General features: G+C 37.6%; 11 protein-coding genes across 11 annotated transcripts; 7 read left to right on the forward strand and 4 right to left on the reverse strand.

Annotated features, from left to right (window-relative positions):
- Positions 1 to 211: 211 nt before the first annotated feature.
- Positions 212 to 733, forward strand: FDP41_012357 (uncharacterized protein; the record flags this gene model as incomplete). The annotated part of the gene is made up of 1 exon (XM_044702868.1): positions 212 to 733. One exon carries the CDS (start codon positions 212 to 214, stop codon positions 731 to 733), a length of 522 nt encoding a protein of 173 aa, XP_044566413.1.
- A 143-nt stretch (positions 734 to 876) lies between these two features.
- FDP41_012358 (uncharacterized protein) lies at positions 877 to 2,421 on the forward strand (the record flags this gene model as incomplete). Its single annotated transcript, XM_044702869.1, has 1 exon — positions 877 to 2,421. One exon carries the CDS (start codon positions 877 to 879, stop codon positions 2,419 to 2,421), a length of 1,545 nt encoding a protein of 514 aa, XP_044566414.1.
- A 169-nt stretch (positions 2,422 to 2,590) lies between these two features.
- Positions 2,591 to 4,552, reverse strand: FDP41_012359 (uncharacterized protein; the record flags this gene model as incomplete). The annotated part of the gene is made up of 1 exon (XM_044702870.1): positions 2,591 to 4,552. One exon carries the CDS (start codon positions 4,550 to 4,552, stop codon positions 2,591 to 2,593), a length of 1,962 nt encoding a protein of 653 aa, XP_044566415.1.
- A 596-nt stretch (positions 4,553 to 5,148) lies between these two features.
- FDP41_012360 (uncharacterized protein) lies at positions 5,149 to 7,286 on the forward strand (the record flags this gene model as incomplete). Its single annotated transcript, XM_044702872.1, has 2 exons — positions 5,149 to 6,815; positions 6,878 to 7,286. 2 exons carry the CDS (start codon positions 5,149 to 5,151, stop codon positions 7,284 to 7,286), a joined length of 2,076 nt encoding a protein of 691 aa, XP_044566416.1.
- A 211-nt stretch (positions 7,287 to 7,497) lies between these two features.
- On the reverse strand, positions 7,498 to 10,209 carry FDP41_012361 (uncharacterized protein; the record flags this gene model as incomplete). Its single annotated transcript, XM_044702873.1, has 1 exon — positions 7,498 to 10,209. The coding sequence occupies one exon, from the start codon at positions 10,207 to 10,209 to the stop codon at positions 7,498 to 7,500; it is 2,712 nt and encodes a 903-aa protein (XP_044566417.1).
- Positions 10,210 to 10,671: 462 nt separating this feature from the next.
- On the reverse strand, positions 10,672 to 11,679 carry FDP41_012362 (uncharacterized protein; the record flags this gene model as incomplete). Its single annotated transcript, XM_044702874.1, has 1 exon — positions 10,672 to 11,679. One exon carries the CDS (start codon positions 11,677 to 11,679, stop codon positions 10,672 to 10,674), a length of 1,008 nt encoding a protein of 335 aa, XP_044566418.1.
- A 60-nt stretch (positions 11,680 to 11,739) lies between these two features.
- FDP41_012363 (uncharacterized protein) lies at positions 11,740 to 13,561 on the forward strand (the record flags this gene model as incomplete). Its single annotated transcript, XM_044702875.1, has 2 exons — positions 11,740 to 11,870; positions 12,067 to 13,561. 2 exons carry the CDS (start codon positions 11,740 to 11,742, stop codon positions 13,559 to 13,561), a joined length of 1,626 nt encoding a protein of 541 aa, XP_044566419.1.
- A 65-nt stretch (positions 13,562 to 13,626) lies between these two features.
- FDP41_012364 (uncharacterized protein) lies at positions 13,627 to 15,255 on the forward strand (the record flags this gene model as incomplete). Its single annotated transcript, XM_044702876.1, has 1 exon — positions 13,627 to 15,255. One exon carries the CDS (start codon positions 13,627 to 13,629, stop codon positions 15,253 to 15,255), a length of 1,629 nt encoding a protein of 542 aa, XP_044566420.1.
- Positions 15,256 to 15,997: 742 nt separating this feature from the next.
- On the forward strand, positions 15,998 to 17,962 carry FDP41_012365 (uncharacterized protein; the record flags this gene model as incomplete). Its single annotated transcript, XM_044702877.1, has 3 exons — positions 15,998 to 16,988; positions 17,179 to 17,388; positions 17,523 to 17,962. 3 exons carry the CDS (start codon positions 15,998 to 16,000, stop codon positions 17,960 to 17,962), a joined length of 1,641 nt encoding a protein of 546 aa, XP_044566421.1.
- A 235-nt stretch (positions 17,963 to 18,197) lies between these two features.
- Positions 18,198 to 19,118, forward strand: FDP41_012366 (uncharacterized protein; the record flags this gene model as incomplete). Its single annotated transcript, XM_044702878.1, has 1 exon — positions 18,198 to 19,118. The coding sequence occupies one exon, from the start codon at positions 18,198 to 18,200 to the stop codon at positions 19,116 to 19,118; it is 921 nt and encodes a 306-aa protein (XP_044566422.1).
- A 270-nt stretch (positions 19,119 to 19,388) lies between these two features.
- On the reverse strand, positions 19,389 to 22,868 carry FDP41_012367 (uncharacterized protein; the record flags this gene model as incomplete). Its single annotated transcript, XM_044702879.1, has 1 exon — positions 19,389 to 22,868. The coding sequence occupies one exon, from the start codon at positions 22,866 to 22,868 to the stop codon at positions 19,389 to 19,391; it is 3,480 nt and encodes a 1,159-aa protein (XP_044566423.1).
- Positions 22,869 to 23,068: the final 200 nt, after the last annotated feature.

A 23,068-nucleotide genomic window follows, 5' to 3' on the forward strand; every position in this document is an offset into this window, starting at 1 on the left:
AAAATACGCCAAGATTAAACAAGTACGTATTCTCATCGTTTATCACAAATATTCAACGAACCTTTGCTTTGTTTGACTCATTCTATCATCATGATGATTCGATAATCACTACTATTAAACATCAACAGTGGGTATCACAAAGAGCAATTTGCACAAGAAGCGTGTAACCGGTGGTAAGAGAAAGATCCACAGAAAGAAGAGAAAGTTCGAAATGGGTAGAGCTGCTGCCAACACCAAGATGGGTAAGACTAAGATTACCATGGTGAGAGTTAGAGGTGGTAACTACAAGGTTAGAGCTCTCAGATTGAACAGTGGTAACTTTGCTTGGGGTAGTGAAGCCATGTCAACACCAACCAGAATCATGGACGTTGTTTACAACGCCACCAACAACGAATTGGTCAGAACCAAGGCTATTGTCAAGGGTGCCATTGTCTTGGTTGATGCTTCTCCATTCAAGCAATACTACGAAAAGACCTACGGTATTTCTCTCGGTAAGAAGAAGGAAGACTTGTTGGAAAAGATGGATGAAAAGGCCAAGGCTAAGGTTTTGGAAAACAGAAAGAAGGCTCCAGAAGTCGACCCACTCCTCAGAGAACAATTGTCCACCGGTAGATTGTTGGCCCGTATCAGATCTAGACCAGGTCAAGTTGGTCGTGCTGACGGTCACCTTTTGGAAGGTGCTGAATTGGCCTTCTACTTGAAGAAGATCCAACAAAAGAAGTCAAAGAAGTAAATTGCAGCTCCCATAAAACAACAATAATTAAAAAACCTTTCATAAATTATCAATTCATTGTTCTTCTTTTCCGATGATGATGAGGCAACAATCGGAGCATCACCCAAACTCAATTTTGATACAGCCATCAACACCGAAGAAAAATGAGTGAAAAGACAACGCTTCCCAACAACACTGCAGCTCCACCTTCTCCAACTGCCTCGACAACATCATCACAGGCAGCATCCTCTTCCAATAATCATCAAATGTCTGCAAAGGAAGCATCAAAAGCTGAATTGAGAAATACAAAATTAAAATTCAAACAGGAAGAAGCAGAAAAGAAAAAAGCATTGGAAGTTATTGAAAACTCACGATTATTCCGAAGTAGAAGAACAATTAATATCATCAGAAGTATTCCACAAAATTGGAAGGAACGAACATGGAGACAAAAATTATATCTTATTCTGGAGCATCCACGATCATCTTATATTGCCATGATCGTTACAATTATTACATCATTACTAACTGTCATTCAAACTTTATGTTTGGTGCTGAGATCATTTCCATTTTTCTTTCCTTTTGAAGTCATGTGGCTCTCAATTACTGGCTTTTTATCACTGTGCTTTATGACTGAATACTTTTTAAGAATGGCAGCCTATGTAAGAACTTGGGGAGATTTTAGACATTTTGTTAAAGCTCCAGCTAACTTGATTGATGTTGCCAGTTTTGTACCATTCTATTTTGATTTAATAATTTATTTGAGTGACAGCAGCTCGTGGATTAATATCAATTTACAAGTATTGACTGTATTTAGAGTATTGAAATTATTGAGACTCATCAAGTTGACAAGATATTCAGCAAAATTCCAGTTACTGATCGTTTCTTTGAGAAGATCATTGGATATGCTGTTATCTCTTGCTGTTCTTGTTTTTATGGGAGCTTTGATTTGTAGTACATTAGTATATTATGCAGAACGTGGAAAATACGATCTCAAATCAGGACAATGGCTCCGACCAGATGGGACATCATCTCCCTTCTCTAACATTCTCATTTGTATGTGGTACAGTATTGTCACAATTGCCACAGTGGGCTATGGAGACATGGCTCCTATTACTCCACTCGGAAGAATTATTGCAATTCTTACAATTTTGTCAGGTGTAATTATTGTTGCCTTACCTTCAATGGTTGTTGGAGGTATTTACAGCAAGTTATTAGGAGAGTACGACTTGATGGTCAGCAAGAGAAAGTTGGAAGGAGACAATAACATTGAGGATGAAGAATTTGACGTCATTGACAACCTGATGATGCCCAATGGAGAGTCATCGAATGAAACGAACAACAATGGAGAGACTGAATTGTTGTCATTTGATGAACACCCAATTCAACAACAACAACAACAACAACCAACTATTACATCTTCCACAGCAACAGTAACAAATCCTGACTCAACAGTTGTGGAGTTTACAAACACTAATGCTAGTAGTGACGGCGTTTCATTTCACCCTCCAAATGTCGTCAATTCTCACATACAACAGGTGAATCCTTTTCTCGCTTCATTCAATCCGTTCGTCCATGATGCACGTGATTTATCAATTTCTGCAGTGATGGACAGACAAGAAAGTATTATCAAATCATGTGCCAAACAGTTGAACGAAATGAAGAAATTGGCTCAAGAGGTAAAGAATAAGAGATCTCAAGCAATAAATTAAGCCTTTCTTGACTTTTGGATTAACACGCCCTGAAGATCATTCACAATATAACTTTTCAGCATTGTGTTGACTAATTTTAAGAGAAAGTTCCTTTTCAACAACGAAACTGGCGTTATCCAAAAATTTCATTCACTTTATGTTGGGATTGATTAATCAACATTGTTCATATTTATTGACCCTTTTGCATGAGTTCCATATCAGTGAGTGGATCCTTAGCCATAATTGGATGAAGCTTGAATGTTTCAACAAGCATTTGAATGGTGGAAGGAGGAAGGAATGCTGGAAGGTTTGGTCCAATTCTGACATTCTTCAAACCCAATTTAAGCATTGTCAAGAAGATGACAACAGCCTTTTGTTCGAACCAAGAAATAACAAAGTTAAGTGGTAAATCATTCAAATCCTTAGTTCCGAAAGCTTCAGCCAAAGCAGAAGCAATAACGACTGCGCTGTATGCATCGTTACATTGTCCAACGTCAAGGAGACGAGGAAGAGAGACATCATTGTTGGTCTTTGGATCCTTAGTAGTGATTGTACCAAAATCAATCTTGTTGAATCTGTACTTGGCACATCCCAAAGTCAAAATAACGTTATCCTTTGGAAGAGAAGTAGCAATGGACTTGTAGTAGCTTCTTTCACCTTCAGTACCATCACATCCTCCGATCAAGAAGAATCGCTTAATGTCACCTCTCTTAACGGCATTGATCACAATGTCAGCAATACCCAAAACAGTCTTGTGACCGAAACCAGTGGTGGTGTATTGAACTGGTTCATTTGCAACTTCATCTGGGAATCCTGGTTCAGCCAAAGCCTTTTCAATGACTGGTGTAAAGTCTCTATTCTTAATGTGAGTGACACCAGGCCATCCGACCACTGAGGTTGTGAAGATTCTGTCCTTGTATTGCTTACGAGGTTCAATAATACAGTTAGTAGTCATCACAATGGCTCCCTTAAAGTTGGAGAATTCCATCTTTTGGTTTTGCCAAGCACCACCATAGTTACCAACCAAGTGTTTGAACTTTCTTAACTCTGGGTAACCATGAGCTGGCAACAACTCTCCGTGAGTATACACATTGATACCCTTTCCTTCAGTTTGCTTCAAAATGGCAAGCAAGTCTCCCATATCGTGACCAGAGACAACAATGGACTTTCCTGGAACTGGAGTACAACGAACCTTGTGTGGAGAAGGAGTACCAAACTTTTCATTACCACCTTCATCGAGCAATTGCATGGTTCTAATGTTGATTTCACCACATTTCAAACCTAGAGCGAGAGCATCATTAACATTAGATGGGTCGAGCTTTCTGTCTGGGCTCACACCTCCGAGGAAGCACATGGCTTCACGAATAAAGTCATTGACGATAATATCTTTCTTACCCAAGAGAGCAGCTTCCTCAGTGTAAGCACACAATCCCTTAATACCATATTGTAACAATTCACGAATAGCATTGGTGTCTGATCCGTAATGCTTGTGATGAGCTTGAACGCCAACAGTTTTACCCATTTGAATCAATTGTTGGGTATTTGGACAAGTGGCAGAGGTTGCAGAGGCCAAGATACGATCCAATTCAGCATCAGTGCTTGTGACAGTCAACAATTCAGTGAATTCAGTTGGAACTTTTCCTTTCAACAATTCCTTCTTGGTGAATTGAGTCAATTCGGAGCATTCCTTCAAGTATTCAACAAATCTCATTTCATCAAAGTTAACATTGGTCAAAGTACTATACATGGCTCTCAAAATAAAGTCATCAATCTTTTCAAATTTAGAAGCATCCTTGATGTCAGCTCTAGCAAAGTGAGCCAAAGCACAGAGTTGACGAGTTTGGTAAATGAGCAAGTCTTGCAAAGCAGCAACAGATGGTGTCTTACCGCACACACCCACAGTGGTACAACCTGTACCATTTTGTGTTTGTTCGCATTGATAGCAGAACATTTCAGTAGCGTTTGGTTGAGCAGCAGCGGCTTGGAACATGGCTCTTGTTGAGAAGTTAGCCTTTGATGATGTTGAAGATTCGCTCATCTTCAAAATACTGGCGCTACGATTGATCATCATGGAAGAGTTCTTTTGGTTGATCAAACTCTTCATAGAATTGGAGTTGGAGAGGACTCTTCTTAAAGTTTGAGTGGCCTTCATAGTGAATAGTGGTTAATATATAGAGGGTGTTCGAGGGAGGATGATGTTGTGGTGTGATTGCAAATAAGCCTTTGATCGAGGTATTTTTTTGTAATCTGCTTTTGTGGTTCTGATCACTGCAGTGCCCAATTTATTGCCTCTTTGAGAGCGCTTTTTGGAGACGCCAACACCCATCTGCTTGAATTGTATGGAGAGTAGTGTCGTTACCCATTGTCTCGCTTCTTCGAAATATCCATACCAGTTAGATTCTTCCAGCGTCCAAATGGGAATACTTAATTTTTCTATAAATGTTCCTGACAAGAGAGCGCGCCAGATCTAAAAAAGAAACTGAAAAATTCTTTTGGACAAAAAATGAGGATTCACCTTTTAAACGCACGAGGACGATGGCTGCTCTTCATTTTCATCACAGGTCCAGATTCTGGTGAAGAGGTGACGAATATTCTCTTCCATGTGTTGAGATGAGGCAATAATAATATCCATTTATAGATAACCAGATTGCTGCTTTCTTGGCGCTGCAATGGGTTTTATAAATTCATCTTATAAGAGGTGTTTTGAGAATAGATCGTCGATTTATCCAACTATAATTCCCAAAAAAAATGTTCAAATCAACTCTTTCATCACCAGCTGCATCTTTGTTATCTCGTCGTTGTATAGCCTCCATCAGCCGTAAAACTTCATCTTGCTTTTCATCGGTGTTGCGGGATCAGAGGCTCTCATTAGCAAATCGTCTCTTCCATATCAATCAATTATGCTGTGATAAGACCAATATGCTCATCTGTTTTGGATCTCAAACAGGTACTGCTCAAATGTTTGCCGAAAATTTGAAAAGTGAACTGTTGGGAAAGAAGGAACCATGGCTGTCCAATGTTAAAGTTGTAGACTTGAATGATATTGAACCAGAGAAAGTCATGGGTTTTGGAATGCAAGAAGGAAACGGTCTGTACAATGTGGTCCTTTTTGTCATGGCCAATTATGGTGAGGGTCAACCAACAGATAATGCCAAACAATTTTATGATTGGTTGATGAGCGACAATTCAAAGGCAGTTCTGCAAAATGCAAGCAAAACACCTCACTATGCAATTTTTGGGTTAGGAAACAGTGCAAACTTCCCAGAACGTTATCAAGCAGTTGGAAGAAAGATGGAAAAACGATTAAATGACATGGGAGTTAGTTTAGTTTTCAAGAGAGGAGAAGGTGATGACGGTGGTGATGCAGGAATTGAAACTGATTTCGAGGTGTGGAAGAATGACTTTGTAAAATTCCTCAAAGAGCAAGACAATGGTACAAGTGCCTCAACTTCTCAAAGCTGCAACGTCACTGTTGACAAGTCAAAGGAATCTGTAGATCTACCAGCTGATACAACCTCAAATGGAAAGTATTTTTTTCGGACACTAAATTTTGAAAAGTATAGGGACAAATTACGGCAATTCATTCGTGAGTATGACAGCTCACAATCAGTCTCTCCAAAGAATCCATATACTCTTTTTATTGATTCAGCAAAAAACTTGTGTCCTAGATCCAGCAGAAAGCGATTAGAAATTGAGTTTTCCATCGACAATACTCCAATTAACTACGAGACAGGAGATCATATTGCCTTATTCCCAATGAACTCTCCTGACCTAATTAATCGTTTGGAAAAGGTTTTGAAGCTGGATAAGCCAATGGACAAAATCATATTCACTCTTCAGACTCCTCCATGTAGCATTGAAAGCCCACCTTTCATTGCCACACCTGAAAAGCCCGTCTCTCTACATCAAGTAATGTCACAATTCTATGACTTGAATGGTGTTATCACTCCTTCGTTATTAACCTTTTTTGCTGAAAAAGCAACTTTGGAAAGCGAGAAGGCTAAACTTGAACAGCTTCGTTCTACTGAATATTTAGCAGGAGTCAAAAATCGCATGTTGAATATTGTAGAAATTCTTGAAATGTTTCCTTCAATCAAAGTCACATGGCAAGATTTAATTGGTGTGCTACCCAAAATCCAACCTAGATATTATTCAATTTCATCCTCTCGTTTGGAAAATGAAGAGAGAAAAAAGAGAAGTGAAAAGCAAATTCTAAGAGTGACATTCAGTCCTTTGGTTTGGCCACAACCTGATGGCAGAACCTTCTATGGACTGTGCTCCAACTATTTGGGCTCCTTAAAAGTGCACGACCCATGTCAATCTGTGGTCAGAACTTCAAGCTTTAGATTGCCTCAAAATCCAATGACACCAATTCTCATGTTGGCAGGAGGAACTGGAATTGCACCAATGAGAGCGTAAGTATTCATTTTGTTAACATATTGTTTTAATTAACTGTGAGGTAAATTTGATGATTTAGTTTCATTGATGAAAGACGTGTTCTTAAACAAAAGAATCCATCGATCAAGTTTGGAACTTCTGTACTCTTATATGGTGTTAGAGATGAAACAGAAATAATTTATAAGGATGAAATTGAAATGGCTCTTAGGGACGGATTAATTTCAGATTTTTATGTTTCCTTCTCGCATACCCATGGCAAAATGATTTCGGATTCCATTTGGGAACACTCGCAACTAATCTATGACATTTTGAAGACAAATAAGGGTCACATGTACATGTGCGGAGGAGTGGCAGGTTTCGGAACCAAGTGTTACGATGCATTGAAGAAAGTTGTTGTGCACATTGATAATGCTCCTCCTGAAGCTGGAGATGCCTTCATCGATCTCATGAGAAAAGAGGGTAGATGTTTTGAAGATTTAGCTGATTAAGCGGTTTTTCCATTAATCTCAATTCAATTTTATGTAAATACCTTTCATTTATTTAATCTAAATTAGCCAGTAAATGTGAAAATTCAATTCTTTTCAAACACAAAACTCCATCCTGATTCAATACTGCTCAAACCTGTTACTTCTCTTGGGTTTTATTCGTTCCAAAATTTATATGTACATTAAATTACACTTCAATTTTCAGTTGTCATGCCTAAATTTCTAAGGCATCCAAGTTGATTAAATAATTGATCATTCTGTGATCCTCCTTGTAGCTGTCACTTAAAATGATGGTGGATATTTCCTCCTGTTTGGCTCTCTTAATATACACTTTGCCATTAATATTTCTTATTTGATAAACTTTTCCAGCTGGGAATAACGTCACCACAAGGTTTTCATAATCATTAATGATAAGTGGAGAATCTGGAGTTTGGATTTTCTTCTTCTTTTTGGGTGCTCGTTTTTTTGTAAAGCTTTCGTCAGTCAAACTCGACTGAGAGGAAACAGCGGAAAGGGGCTCTTCAGAGGTTGAGCTTTGTGTGTCTTCATTAGTGGTTCCAATATTACTATCCATTTCCTGTGATGAGGATGATGTCGATAACTCGTCTCTCGATTGCAATAAATAGATTCGTTTCGATTCTTCCAAAGCCTTTTTCATATCTTGTGACTCCTTTTCGTTTAAATATTTTTCTTCTTGAGCTTCCTTTTTAGACTCCAAAATTGCTTGCTCTATTTGTTCTTGTTCTTGTTTCCTTGAACCGAATAGGCCGCTAAAAAGCCCTGAAGCATAATTCTTAACTCCTGCCGCAAATTTTCCAATCATTGAATTCTGAATATCCCTCATCATTTCCTCCTTCCAAGGATAGTTTTGAACCTCTTTTCGAAGCTCATGAACGGCAGTCATTGACAGTCGAGTCACAAAATCATCTCCATTGATAAAGCTTGTAACATATTCAGCACATTCATCAGAAAGTATCTGGGATAGCACAGGAGGGCATGCAAATGCATAGCAATGAATATCCGGAAATTCTTTCTTCCACATGGTGGCCAGAATGGCTGCCGTGCCTCCTCCCAAACTATGACCTAGCAATCTCAATTTGTATCCAGGATGATGGTCTAATGTTCTTCTGACTACTTCCTTGATAAATTTGTTGGAATCAAAATATTTTGCTGCTGTTAGAATTCCTTTGTGACAGTAGCCATATTTATACTTAATGGACGAACAATGAAGGTCTGTCAGGATGTCACTGAAGGATTTAGTTCCTCGGAAAATTACAAGAATAGATTTAGTAAAATCGTCTACGCACAGAAAATAACCGGGTCTCATGGCTTGCTGTGTTCTATCATAGGCAATAATCTTATGAAGCTCTAACTTAGTGTTTCTAGGTATATCTTCAATAGAGTCTCTGAAGACTTGATATGTCAACCGAGCATAATGTCTCCAAATCTCAATCTCGGATGCAGGTATTTTCTCTAATTGGGCTTCTAATATAAAGCTTGAAAAGTCACGTTTCATTTTAGCTCGGCTTCTCGCAAAATATTCAAGACCGAGAGTCATTTCTCCCCATGACCACTGAGAGGCCATTGCCCGTATCAAACTAAATGCATTCTTGTTGTGAGCAAAAAAGTCACTCCACGAATATTTTGGTTGTGAAGTAATATATTCAGAAAAACTAAATTCTTGCTGCAGAGTCCTGTTGACAAGAGCTAGCTCCTCCATTTCTGTTTGTTTGAGCTTTCGTTCTTGCTCGTTGTGCATTTGACGAATTTGCTCCTCTTGTATTTCATCTTGCTTTAATTGTTTAAGCTGTTGTTGTTCTATTGAGTTGTTGCTGAAGCCGCATCTTTCCAAAAATTCCGTATTGTAAAATATTTTTTTGTTTTTTCGATTGTTGTTATTGTTTCCATTAATCTGTTGTTTTTTCGCCGAGTCGTCCGACTTGAGTTTGTCATGGCTATGTGATCGAGAAATATCTTCTTGTGTCGTGGTTAATAAATTTTGATTATTTTGTTTTCTGTTTGTGAGAATTCCGGATAGTGATGTGCTTCTATGCATACTGCCATCAACAGCAGTGAAAATATGTGAAATTGGTTCGGGATTAATATTTGCAAGCTCATAATTATAACTTGCAGCACTGGATATAGTAGTAGAATTTTGGGAATATACAGAGTTGGTGTCGGAATAATCAAGATATGACACTTTTGGTGGGCTATTTACATATACTAGTCCATTTGAATCATCACTACTATTATTCAACGTTGATGGATGTGAAAATACGATGCCAACTTCTGTGGTTGTTTGTGTTGGTCGAGGTGGCAACGGTTTCTTTATCATCCCTATTGTTGTCGGTAAAGGCTTTTTCTTTTGTGGCGACGAAAGAATTCCGTTGGTAATAGAGGAGTGAATCATGGGGGAGGAAGAAGCGTTTGAAGGTGTAGTAGTAGTAATATTACTACTACTCATCCATACCTCTGCACTCAACGACGTTGTAGAGGAAGAGAGAATGAGCCCATTGGATGGATAGACAGAGTCCGAGAGAGAAAATTCATTCACCTGTGTGGTCGACGAAAGTGGACTGTTCCTCTCTTCATCTTGTTGTTGTTGCTGTACTGGATTGATGTTGGAGGAGGGTGAATAGATTGATGATGGAGGAGGTGGAGGTGGAAAAATTCCATTCGATGGAGGAGTGCTGCTGTAAATATCTTGTTGAGGATACGACTCACTACTAGTAGTGGTAGTGTACATCATCATCAGCTTGGAGGACATGATGTTATTGGGTAGTAGCAATGATGATGATGATGAAGGGGAGTGTGCTGCTGCTGATGCGTCTTGGTGAATTGGAATGAAAGAAGAAGAAATGATCTCCGAGGGACAAGTGGGGGTTGCTTGCTGTTGATGAATCTCAAAAACTTCTCCTCCTCCCATAGGTGATGAAGAAGAAGATATTTTCAAAGGATGAATGGGATTGTAGAATAATAATAATAATAATTTAAACTCTTTGGAGGAAACACACTGCAAGAAGGCTCTCGCTCAAAAATTGTCTTGCAGTTTTGTAAGTTTGTATTTCAATGAAATGTACAAATTTGTGTAAAAGTTTCTTTCATATATGCTCCTTCACGAAGCAAAACACATGCAAGTGGTTGGTATTGTGTGGGATCGCACTTGTGAGTGTGGTTGATGGTGGTGATGCAGTTGATCGTAAGGTTGATGCTACGGAATTATTTTTAGTGTGTTTTTTGTTGATCGAAGACGGATGCAGGACCTGTTGATTCATGAAACAACCTTTGACGACCAATAATGGCATGCAGCGTGGTATTGCACTACATGTGACAATTTTCAAACGAAAGAAGCAGGTTTGCTCAAGCCAACATACAAAAGAAGGAAAATTTAATTAAAAACGGAACTCACTTCGTCAGCATCTTGAGGTTTTCTGAGCTCAATGTATTTCTGATGCTTCTCAGTCTTTCTTTGCTTTTGAAGGTCAAGATTTATGCTCTCCATTCTTTGAACGTAGGCCTTTGAAACAAAGTCAGGATCATTGTTGTAGATAACACGTCCATCAAATGAGCCATTGAGAATTTTGGTTAGTTTAAGGACAAATCTTGGTCCAATTTCGACAAGTGAATATTCATGCTTTTGAGAGCCAGTCAACGCAATACCGCTGCTTGAGGTTTTGGTGACAATTTGGTAATTTCTAAACCAAACTCTTCCATCCAAATAGTAAAATGCAAAAATGTGATCAAAGAATGGTTTGGATTTTGGATGATTATTTGGAGTGGCAAACATTTGGGTCAACATTTCCTTGATAAGAGGAAGGTGGCTTGTTTTTGGTTCTGATTCATCTCCATCGAATGATTTATCAAATTGAAGAAGAGGTCGAGAATATTTCAAACAATTTCCGATAAGATTCAACTCATTCATGGTACTAATGTTTTCAACTTTGAATCTCATTGAGGGACCAATAGATGTCTTTGAAATCCATAAAAACAATTCAGTTTCTGCAGATTCCTTGTCTACTTCAAAATACATGATATTTGGGCATTTCAATGCTGCCGCAATATGATCAATCTTTTGAAGTCTATGAAGTTTTTTAACTAAATCTCCTTCAGTTAATCCTTCCTTTGAAAATTTACTTTCAGTTTTGGTATGAGGTAATAAATTACGTAAATCCTTCATCAAGTGTCTGTGTTTGGCATGAATACCCCGAGAAGCCAAAATAAGTGTTCTTTGCTTGTTGTGGAATTTCGGAGACTCCTCTGAGCTACCAATAGTTGTTGATGCTGTTCCCGATGATGATTTTTTCAATTCTTTCATCTTTTGTTTTAATTTGTTTGCCGTAATTGAGATGGGCTTCTTTTCAGTTTTCGAAGAAGACGCAGATGATGAGGTGACCATTTTTTTGAAGTGGAAAAGAAAAACTCAAGTTTGAATTAAAAATTTTTGTTGAACAAAAAAATGCCAGGAGCAAAGAAGAAGTCCAAAGTCTTATCGGGTGTGAGAAAGAATGAATCGAGAGAAGTGAGACACTTGGATTCATCCGATGAAGAGATGTCTGATCATAATGAAGAGGAAGAATATTATCAAGCGTAAGTTTTTGAAATTACAAAGAAGGAATTGTCTGATTTCGGATTGATTTCATGATGGTGAACAATTATGAATATTATATATTGTTCAATTAATGAATTAATACACTAAATTTGATGAAATTATGGTGATTTCATCATTCAAATATTATTAAAAATTACTTTCGGAAACAACAAATTATTTCATTGTCATCAATAGTGATCCATATGAGGACGAATACGAGGATGAAGATGTTGTTTATGATGATGGAGAAGAAGAAGAAGAAGTTGAGGTGGAAGGAGAAGAAGCTCTTCGCCAAAAACTAGAAGAACTCAATTTGAAAGCTCAATCAAGAGAAAACAAGCTGATTGAGGAAGAGGAAGAAGCTGAAAAAGAAAGATTAGGAATTAACTCTAAAGCCGAAGTTTATAAACCTGGTGAGGATTTTGACACAAGGGAATATGAAATGACTTTTCAAAATAGAGCTTACGAAGTTCATTATAGAATACGAAACGAATGGCCAGCATTGAGTTTTGACATTTTGTCCCAACCTCTTGACAGTACGAATTATCCACTCTCATGCTACTTTGTTGCGGGCGTTCAAACTGATAACTCAATTACTGAAAAGAATTGTTATTTAATTAAGGCATATGATATGTACAAAACAAGATATGACTCTGATGAGAGTGATGTCGAGGATGAAGAAGATGAAGAAACTATGGATGATGAACCATCCCTTGAATATCAAATGATACCAATTTCTGCGAATGTGAACAGAGTTAGAGCAATGCCTCAAAACAGAAATATTGTAGGATTTTGGTGTGAAGATGCAAAAGTCCATATTTATGATTTAACACAAATGTCTTCAGTATTGAGGCAGGAGAATATGGCCAATTCTTTAAAATCTATCAATAAGAGCAAGAAACCAATTCAAACTTTTGATTTCCATCGAACGGAAGGTTTTGCTATGGATTGGTCCAAATGTGTGGAAGGAAGAATTGCCACTGGTGATTGCAATGGTGAAATTAATGTCATGGATATTGAAGGAAGTGGTATTTATTCATGGAAGAGAATTTATAACAAACCATTTACTGGACATTCCTCAAGTGTTGAAGATATCCAATTTTCTCCAAATGAAGATACTGTTTTTGCATCATGCTCATGTGATAGAACCATCAAATTCTGGGATACAAGAAGAAAGAACAGAAAACATGGACTTTCATTCCAAGCAAGTGAAGATGCTGACGTGAATGTTATTTCATGGAATCCACTTACAACCTATCTCATTGCAAGTGGCGATGATAATGGTCAGATTCGTATTTGGGACATGCGTCAATGCTCAGATCAAGAAACTGCTCTGAAACCAGTTGGTCAATTCTCCTATCACCACACTGCCATTTCCTCAATCGAATGGAATCCACATGACTCCACCATACTTGCAGCCTCAGATTCCAAACAAGTCACCATTTGGGATCTCAGTTTAGAAAGAGACGCTGAACAAGAACAAATCGAAAAAGAAATTGGTGAAGAATATCCTCCTCAATTACTTTTCGAACATTTGGGTCAGAATGAAGTGAAAGAAGTGCATTGGCATCCTCGAATCAAGAATATGCTCCTCACAACAAGTCTTGATGGCTACTCTCTCTTCATTCCAGAAAATCTCTCAGAGGAGGCGCTCATGATGGATCACAATTCTGAGATGGCCGACCAATAAATTTTGGTGCGAAAATTACCGCCAAATTTAAATTGTAAATTTAACGAACAAAAACAAGAAAAAATATGGTAAGTGAGGCTCCTGTTTTCAGCTGCGTTTATGATGTAACTCTATGGAAATTTGAATTTGCAATGTTGGAAAAGCCATCATCAACATCTAGCGGAGGCTCACAAAAGAGCTCGAAATCAACCTATCGAAAGATCTCCGATAAGCCAATTGTCGATGAAATATTGTTTGGAAACTCATCTCAAAAGAAATCCTCTAACAAAGCTGCTTCTGCTGAACAAGTAAAAAGAAAAGGTGATACTGTGGTAATAACTACATCAGAATTTCAAACTCTCAAAGAAAAGTCAATTCCGATTGAAAAACAGAGAGAAATGGAGAGAAAGCAGAGGGAAGAATCTCAGGAAGCAAAAGAAAGAAAGGAGCGAATGAAGCAATTGGATAAGGAAAAGATGCTCAAGGGCGAAAGAAAAATGTCAGATCTCGACATTGAGAACCAGGAAAAACAGTTAATGCTGCTGGAAAAAGCTGTATCCCAAATGGATGAAAATCTTGATGAAGTGAAACGAATGAACAGCATGGCACTTTATGCTCAATGTGTCACAATTCGAGACAAACAACTCGAAGAGAAGCAAAGAATATTGAAAGAGAAACAAGAGGCAGAAAGGTTGCAGGACGAGGCAATGGAGCTTGAACGCCTGAAGGCGATAAAAATGTACGAGCAAAGAGAAAAGAAACGGCAAGAAGATCGAAGAAACGGTGCTCTAATTATCAAAGAACAGATGAAGGAGCGAGAAAAAGAGCGATTGAGAGAGCTTGAGTTGAAGAGACAAGAACAGGAAGCAATGTTAGCTCACATGCAAAATATGAAGCTTGAAGACATCAAAGAGGCTGAAGAAAAGAGAAAACAAGAAAAGCAACTCATGGAAGAGATTGCTCTTGCAAATGCCGAGCAAATTCAGCTCAAGAGGCGATTAAAGCTTGCCGAAATGGAAGAAGATCGACAAATTGCAGAATATTTGGCTGAAAAGGAAAGAAAAGAACAAGAATTTGCAAGACAACAAGAGCAATTAAAAGCAGAAAAAGAAAGAGAAGTGGCTCGATTAAGAGCTCTGCAAGAAAAAGCTCAAGATAAACAATCAGAAATTGATGCTTTGCGAGCAAAAAGGGCTCAAGAGGCCCTCGAACGAGAATACAGAAGAAAGGAGAGAGAAAACGAGGAAAAAAGAAAAAGAATGAACCAAGAGTTGCATCAGGCAAGACAAAAGCAAAAGTATGAAAAAGAGTTAAAGATAGCTGAATTGGCCAGAGAGGACCGAGATGAATTTAATCATGTAGTAGATCATCAGAAGAAAGTGGAAGAACTTGAAAAGCTCAAGAGCGAAGAGGAAAAGAAACGAAAGAAAGAAACCCAACAGCAGGTTTTAGAACAAATTGAAAGCATCAAGGAATCCAAAGAAAGACAACGTAGAGAATATCTCGAAGAAGGCGAATTATTGAAACGAAAAATGGAGCTGGAACGAAAGAAAGTGGAGCTATTAAGGAAGAAAAAATTACATGAACTTTTGGAAACTGGAATCCCTGAAAAGTACACGGGCAAAATTGCAACGACAGATTTCACAATAGAGAAGCTTCGGTCGCCTCTTGGAGATGCTCCTACTTCTAAACCAGCTGCTCCAAACAAGAAATAAATTGTACATATTTATTGTTACAAGTATGAAATAGAATGCTCAAAAGAAACAACTTAATAAATTTTTATGTATTTAAAATTTAGTCCCAATGGGACAGGAGGGTAATTATTGGTTAGTTTTTCACAGTTTCGTTATAGTAGATAATGCAGACTTTCCCGAACATTAAGGTGAGTATTTCTGGATGAATTTCTGTAATTTTCGGGGTACAATTCTTTTATGTTTCTTGAGAGTGGATTGTCAAAACGTCCATCGTGATGGCTCTGTTTCTTGTGTGAAGATATTTGTCTATCAAGCAAAACACCTCTAGTATTAGTGATCTCGAAGAATTTTTCTTTGAAGTAGTCTGTGTAGATCCGAGTTTTAGGGCAGAAATATGGGTGTTCTATGGTTACGTTTTTATTACATCTTTCACAGGTTGTATTTTGGAATTGTCGTATTTGACTGATAGTCAAATTTTGGTACATGGATCCATCTTGCATTTGAGATTAATCGCTCCCTGTTTTGCGAACTCATCAGCCTTAATTAATTCACTTTGCCAGTGGATGCCCTAAATTATACAGGCATTGAGAATTTACAATTTGGCTGTCTGTATATATATTGTTGCTTTCGTATATATTGTTGCTTTCGAGTTCTTGGTTAAAAGTTTAGTGGCCATAAGTATTGCAGAGAATTCTGCATCATTGTTCCTATCGGTAGTCTTTAGGAAACGAGAAGGATTGAGTGGTTTGGACAACTTTAAAAAATGTTTCCTCTTCAAAAAACCTCATTTATCAGAAATTGGAACGTTCCGAAATCGAACGGATGGATCAAATTTCAACATCATCTCCACCGACAACAATATTTCTCATCAAACTGTTCCCTTTGTAACAATCCTTCTATCCTTCAAAAAGAGGACCCACCGCCCATCATTTCGGACCATCCTCAGTTTGATACAAATCACCCGACAAAAGCCAATTATCATCATCATCATCTCCAACACACCTCTACTCTGCGACATCGGATCATTCACACCATCTCCGAGTTTATTGGATTGCAGCTTGTCAACAAACTTGCATTCCGTATTGAAAAAACACTCGCCAAAAAGGCCCTCTCAAGAAAATTGATCTCCAAATCTTCAATCTTAATGATGGAACGAGTGATTGAGAAAACTGCCGTTCGAGTGTTGCAAAGGATTGGACGTGGAGCTGTTCTTAGCGTCCCTTTAATTGGAGGAATATTGGCAGTCTATAGCTGCAGAAATGATTATTTGAGGGCTCGGAAGGAACAACAACAACATCATCATCATTCCTCGGAGCATGATCATCTCCTTCATGTTCACCTTAGCAAAAAAGAACATATTCAGATTAGGAGAAAGAACAAACTTGAAGCTTACAAATACTTTTTCATATCGAGTGTTTTCAATGGTTTGGATGCTCTCTTAAATGGTGGAATGTTCTATGTTGCGGCCTTTCGTGAAGATGTAACGAACGAGTTGCATCCATCACAACAACAACAACTTGGAATTATTGAAGCTCTTCAACAATTACCAAACTCAATGCTGCATCACACACTTGAAAATGAAACAATTCTGGCCCTATTGGAGGTAGGATCTTTGGCTTCTGTGGTTACAGCAACATGTATGGCCATTTTGGGAGAAATAGCTTCTTCACAGTCACGAATTTCGAATCGACTGAAAGATCATCACGATCACGAAACAAATGACTTGAATAATGATTCATCAAGCACGATCGTCAGTGAGAAGGATCCTTCTGTGTAACGGACATCAAATGTTGCTTTGCACGACGATTCAAAGTGATGCCTTCCACATTCTGCATCCAAATACCCTTTCGAATTGGTCTCTTCACACACTCTTCAACATCACATTCAACTATTTGTTGTGGTTTCATTTCTTCATATATTGCTAATAATTCCATTCATTTGCAGTTCGAAATGGTAATGGAACTCTCATCACTATTGCCGGCAATTCGACTTCATCGTCCTATGCTGATAATATTCCTGCCGTTCAAGCGCGGATAAATTTACCTACAGGGATTTTTGTGCATCCAATCACACAGGACGTTTACTTTGTAGACACCTTTTTAAACAAGGTCCGTAAAGTGTCCAATGAAACAGGATTGATCACAACGTTAGCAGGTAAGCATTCAGAATTACAGGAAGGGTTTTAACTACTTTGAGAAACTTGTCATGATTCAACATTTCAACACACATCACAATATGCGCAAATATGTTTTTTATTTGGACTCCTTTCAACAAAATTCTCTCAATAGGTACTGGTGCTGAATCTTCAGGTGGAGATGATGGTCCTGCCTTAAATGCAACCATTTGGCGACCATGGGGACTTTACCTTAATCACACCACCATGGAAATGTTCGTGACAGAAACGTATGGTGAAAAGATTCGAAAAATATTCTCGAATGGAACAATTATCATCATTGCGGGTAATGGAAATGTAGGACAAACAGGAGATGGAGGATTGGCTATCAAAGCACAATTATCAAATCCAACCTGTGTGCGTCAATTACCGAATGGAGATGTGTTATTCTTAGATAGATACAATAATAATCTAAGAAGAATTGATACGAATGGAATAATTTGGACAGTAGCAGGATTGTTCTCCTATGGATACAATGGAGATAACATTCCAGCAACAAAAGCTAATTTGTATAATCCATTTGAATTTACTGTAGCAGAAAATGGAGATATTTAAATTGTAGATAGCGGAAATTCTAGGATTAGATATATTGATGCAACAACTGGAAATATTACTACTATTGCAGGTAAGAATTCGTGGTTCAGTTACAGAACTTACAGACTGAAAATCTTGTATACACAATGTGTGAAAACACTTTCAACACTCTGTAGGTAATGGTCAAGTATCATTTAGTGGTGACGGCGGACTGGCAACAAATGCTTCCATTTCAAACCCTTCTTCAATATTTCGAATGCCTACCGGACATCTCTATTTTGTAGATCATCTTAATCGTAGAATTCGATTGTTGTCACCCATTTGTGATGAGGGGTTCACATATGTGGCATCCAATAATTCATGTGTACCATTTGAGTGTTTTGAAGTCAAATACAATGATAGCCGTGTTTGTAACTCTCAAGGAAATTGCTCAGCTTTGGATGTGTGTTCTTGCAAAGAAGGATATTCAGGAAATAATTGTGAAATACCAACTTGTTACGGAATTCATGGGGACAATAGGACTGTTTGTTCTTCACATGGGTCATGTATTGATTTCAACAACTGCTCATACAGTACGGGTTATTTTGGAAATCAGTGTGAAACTCCTATTTGTTCTGGAATTCACGGAGACAATCAGTCTGTTTGTTCTTCAAAAGGAAATTGTTCTCGCTTCGATAACTGCACATGCAATGAAGGGTACACTGGATATAATTGTGATATTCCAATTTGCTTTGGATTTAGAGCATATGATTTCTCAAATGTTTGCTCAAATGTTGGAAACTGTATGGATAGGGATACATGTCAGTGCTTGAGAAATGATACGTTCTTTAAGGATTGTTCATTACTTTTCTTGAAATCTCAAAACCTGTTGTTGACCTTCATACAATCCAGTCAAACAACAAATACTGCTCCATCACCAATAGACCTTCAACTTGATTTCCAACAAAAAGAAGACTTTTTGAAATTTTATAATGGCAAAGATCTCAACCTTGTTTTAGAATTGGAACTCAATGGACAAGCCATTGCTTTGAAAAATCAATCCATTCATTTGGTCAATAACACAGTGACAACCTTGAGCTTTATATTGCCCACAATTTCACAACCAGGGAATGTGAGCGCATTATTGGAAATATGGGACGTTCGAACATCAATGAAAATTTCAAAACTCAATCAATGAATGACATGCGAATACTTAATACTCCTTCTAAAGCCATTTCACCACCAATTAAGGAAAATCAAGAAATTGATACTGTTGCGATTGCAGTTGGAATCAGTGTGCCATTGGGAGTGTTATTGGTTGCAGGAGTCACTACTTTAATCGTGGTGATCACACTCATTGTTGTGAAAAAGACAAAAACAGCCAAACACCATCTGGCCACATCAAATCAAATCGAAATGACAGGAAATGTGTAACTGCATGCAACTTTTTGCAATGTGTCAACATTCTTTATGAAATAATACAACCTTTCTTTTTCTTTCTCGACAGAGTACTATTTAACTTGCTGAGTGAGGACATTGAGTCTGCAATTATTGTTTTTGCATTTCCATTCAGTAACAAGTGTTCCAACAATCCACTCACTGCTCCCTTTTCTTCTTCTCCAAAGTGTTTGAGTTTCAATTCTACTTTCTCTAATTGAATACTTCTTATTTGAATGTTGTGAACAAATGAAGAAACATCAGACAATTGATTGATACAATCTATGAGGCGTATGGTCCGCAATGAGTTAGAGAAATTTTGTAAATAATCTTCAAAGAGTATTCTCCAATTTTCACTGTCGAGATGAAATCTCTCCAGAGAAAGAGTTTCTAAATCTAACTCCTTAATCACGTTCACAAAATTTGATCCAATTTTGTAATTGAGTGTACAATCTGAAATGTAGAAATGTCTCAATGTCTTTTTACAATAATTCAAAGTACCAAATGTTAACAAGGAAGAATCTGCCATTCCTAAATTCAAATGAATCTCTCTAATTTTAGGTCCTTCTCCACACCATCGATCATGGAATATTAAAGATTCATTCATTTCTGTCATGTATACTGTTTTAAGGAAGGATGGCCATTTCACCATTCTGGTATCACTTTCCTCTTGATGGAGTGATGCCGATGGCGCATGTTGAAGAACACTCTCACCACCACTATTGGATAGTCTATGTGGTTGGCTGCTGTCACTCATCAATGATGTGGCATCGACAAGATTCATATTTGGTAATGATAATGTCACATCATGGGTCGAATCGAATGGTTCATCATTTGGGAGCATCATTTTCGAGTGATTTCCTTCCATAAGTTCAATATGATTTGGCAATACCAAATCCACACAGTAATGATCACGTCTCGATCTTCCTTCCAATAAATTAAATGAATTAAAAAGTAGACACACATCTTCACTATTCCATTCCTTTCCTGACATGACTAAACATGTGATAAATTCTGAATCTGCCATTGCATGACAAACTCCTTTAAATTTTAAAGTATTCTTTCGTGACACTTGTCCTTCATCGATATTTGGCATAAATGCAGATGCTGAATCACTATATGGAGAAATGGAAAGAGTTGACAAGTAATGAATTCTTGCTTTTTCAGCTTCTGAGACGTTGGAAAAATTGAAACTTGTTTTCTTACAATATCTTGAAATAATTTTAAAAAAGTCCAATAAAAACATGTAACCCAATTCACAGCTTGCTTTTGGAACAATTTCCAAATATTTAACCATAGTTGGTAAATTCGAAGAAGAGACCACAGACGACCTTCTTCGAGACGAATGAAGAAACGTATCGAAAGTAGTCGCACTAACAGTCGTCATGGTAGCACCACCATCCTCTACATCCACTTCATCTTCTGTAGTGACAGTGGACATTACTTGTGAATCCTCTCTACTCATTGAATAACCACCTTGTGGTTGTTGTGGTTGTTGTGAAATGAGAAATTCTCCTCGATCGAATTTTAAACCAACACCTGCATGCATTGGAGATGACATTTCACGTAGAGATCCTCTTCGATTGTTGCTGTTCATACTATTAATACTGTTCATACTACTACTATTATTTCTCATCATCATCTTTGGAGATTGAGGTGAGAGCAAATAATCATTTGGTGGTTGTTGTTGTTTTTCATCGTGTGAAATGCTAAATAAATTTTTTAAGGAAGGACTTTGTTCATCTCTTCGACGAGAGGTTGGAAGAATTCCTGAAGAGAAGGTTTTTCTGGCCACATGACCAAGTGAACAAGATAATATTTGATGACTTTCATGTGGTGGTGGTGGTGGTGGTGATGTGAGGATCAGATGGTCATCTCCATTCTTCTTCTCTTTCCTCTTCTTTGAGGACTGTTGTTGACCAGAGGATAATGATGGACTGTTCTTCAATGAATTTTCATCGTCATTATTTTCATCATCATGATCAACAACAACCATAAGGGCTTGTTCAGAACTTGACATTTTCTTCTTCTTGTTGCTGGTGGAAGATGAACTTTGTTTTGAACTGCTGCTGTGTTTTCGTAACATTGGAGAAGAACTCACACTACTGCTTGCAATGACCGTATTCATTGAAATCAAATTCAATTCATCAAATCTCATATAGAAAACAGTAAAGTATGCAAATACGGAGGTCATGAGTTGTGCTGCAAAACTCGAATTAAATGTTTTTTGAATATATTGTTCAATTTCGTACGTGTCGATAGGAATGATCTTGTCATCGTCTCCTCTCAGAAACATTTCTACGGTGAGATGAAATTGAATTTCATTGAATGTGATTCTCTTCTTGACATTCTTTCGACTGATGTGCCATGCTAATCTTGGAACAATAGTACCAAAATAGGAAATGTAAGATTCATAAAATAGTTCATGTAAGGGAAGAAGTGGTTGTTGTTGAGAATTGTTGGAGGATGAAGAACTTGAATCTGTGACGTTTTGTTTGTATTTCAATGGAAAAGTGTTAGAGGATGGTGTGGATGCTATTTTTGGTAAATTTGTAATCAAATGTCGATGTTGATGCAATTGTTGAAATACCTTCTTCAATGGTCGATCTTCAAATTCCACAACATCTGTCAAACATTGTGATAATTTACAATACAGTAATGAAAGACAGGTTTTCAAATTTTCAGAATCTGCAAAATCTTTCAAATAAATTTTTGTGAAATAATTCCATTGTTGTGTGACGCGACACAAAGCACTGAATTCATAAATGGTACAAAATTTTAAAATTGAATTGGCAACTGGTTGATCAATTTTTGTGAAGGGTGAAAGAGCAATGTTTTCAACGACTTGTCCATTCGATGTGGAATTTGACATATTTGGAATGGCAGCCAAGTCAACACTGGAATCTTTCTTTTCAATTGTGTTGTTGTTGAGTGATATACTTGGAGTAGTACTTTCAAATGTTCTTGATCTGTTTCGTGAGCTTGTGATAATTTTGTGAAAACTTTCAGCTTCGGATTCGTTTTCAGTTTTTTTAATGTCCAAAATTGGAATATCTGTAGGAGAATTGATATTTGAAGGAACAGTGTTGAGATAAGAAGATATCAAGACATCTGTAGATGAAGAAGAGGGTGTATGAGTATTCTTATTCATCATGGTCTCCATTCTAATTTCCTCTTGAATTTTTTTAATATCCCAATCCGTAGTGACATTTGGCAGCTGCCCACTCACCCCACACGTCACAACACTATATCTCGCTCGAGCATTGGTTGAGCTCGTGATCGATAACGGAGATGACATTCTCACATGTTGTTGATGACCCAAAGCAACATCATGATTCATGAGATGTGATGGACAAGTCAATAACACTGAATTAGAAGATGAAGAATGATGGTGAATACTTTGAAAAGTTGAAGAGGGTGTTGTTATTATTGTTGTTGGATTCGGAAGAATTTCAATACATAATGAATTCCGAAGTAAATTTCTTGAATGTGAGGTTGGAGTGTTCATCATGATGATGGTGAATACGACGAGTTGTTGTAATACTTGTTGTTGTTTTGGTCAACATGTAAAGAGAGACAATCCGTTTGCTTGCTGAAAAGGATCAATGATGGAAGCAGCTCTACTACTTGGAGTCAGTCAAGATGATACGTTGTAGTGGTTGTTGTTGTTGGATTTTTTTGAATGTTTGACATTTGACTGTTCTAATCTCA

The sequence above is a fragment of the Naegleria fowleri genome (genome assembly GCF_008403515.1).
Source record: "Naegleria fowleri strain ATCC 30894 chromosome Unknown tig13, whole genome shotgun sequence".
NCBI lineage: Eukaryota > Heterolobosea > Eutetramitea > Acrasida > Naegleriidae > Naegleria > Naegleria fowleri.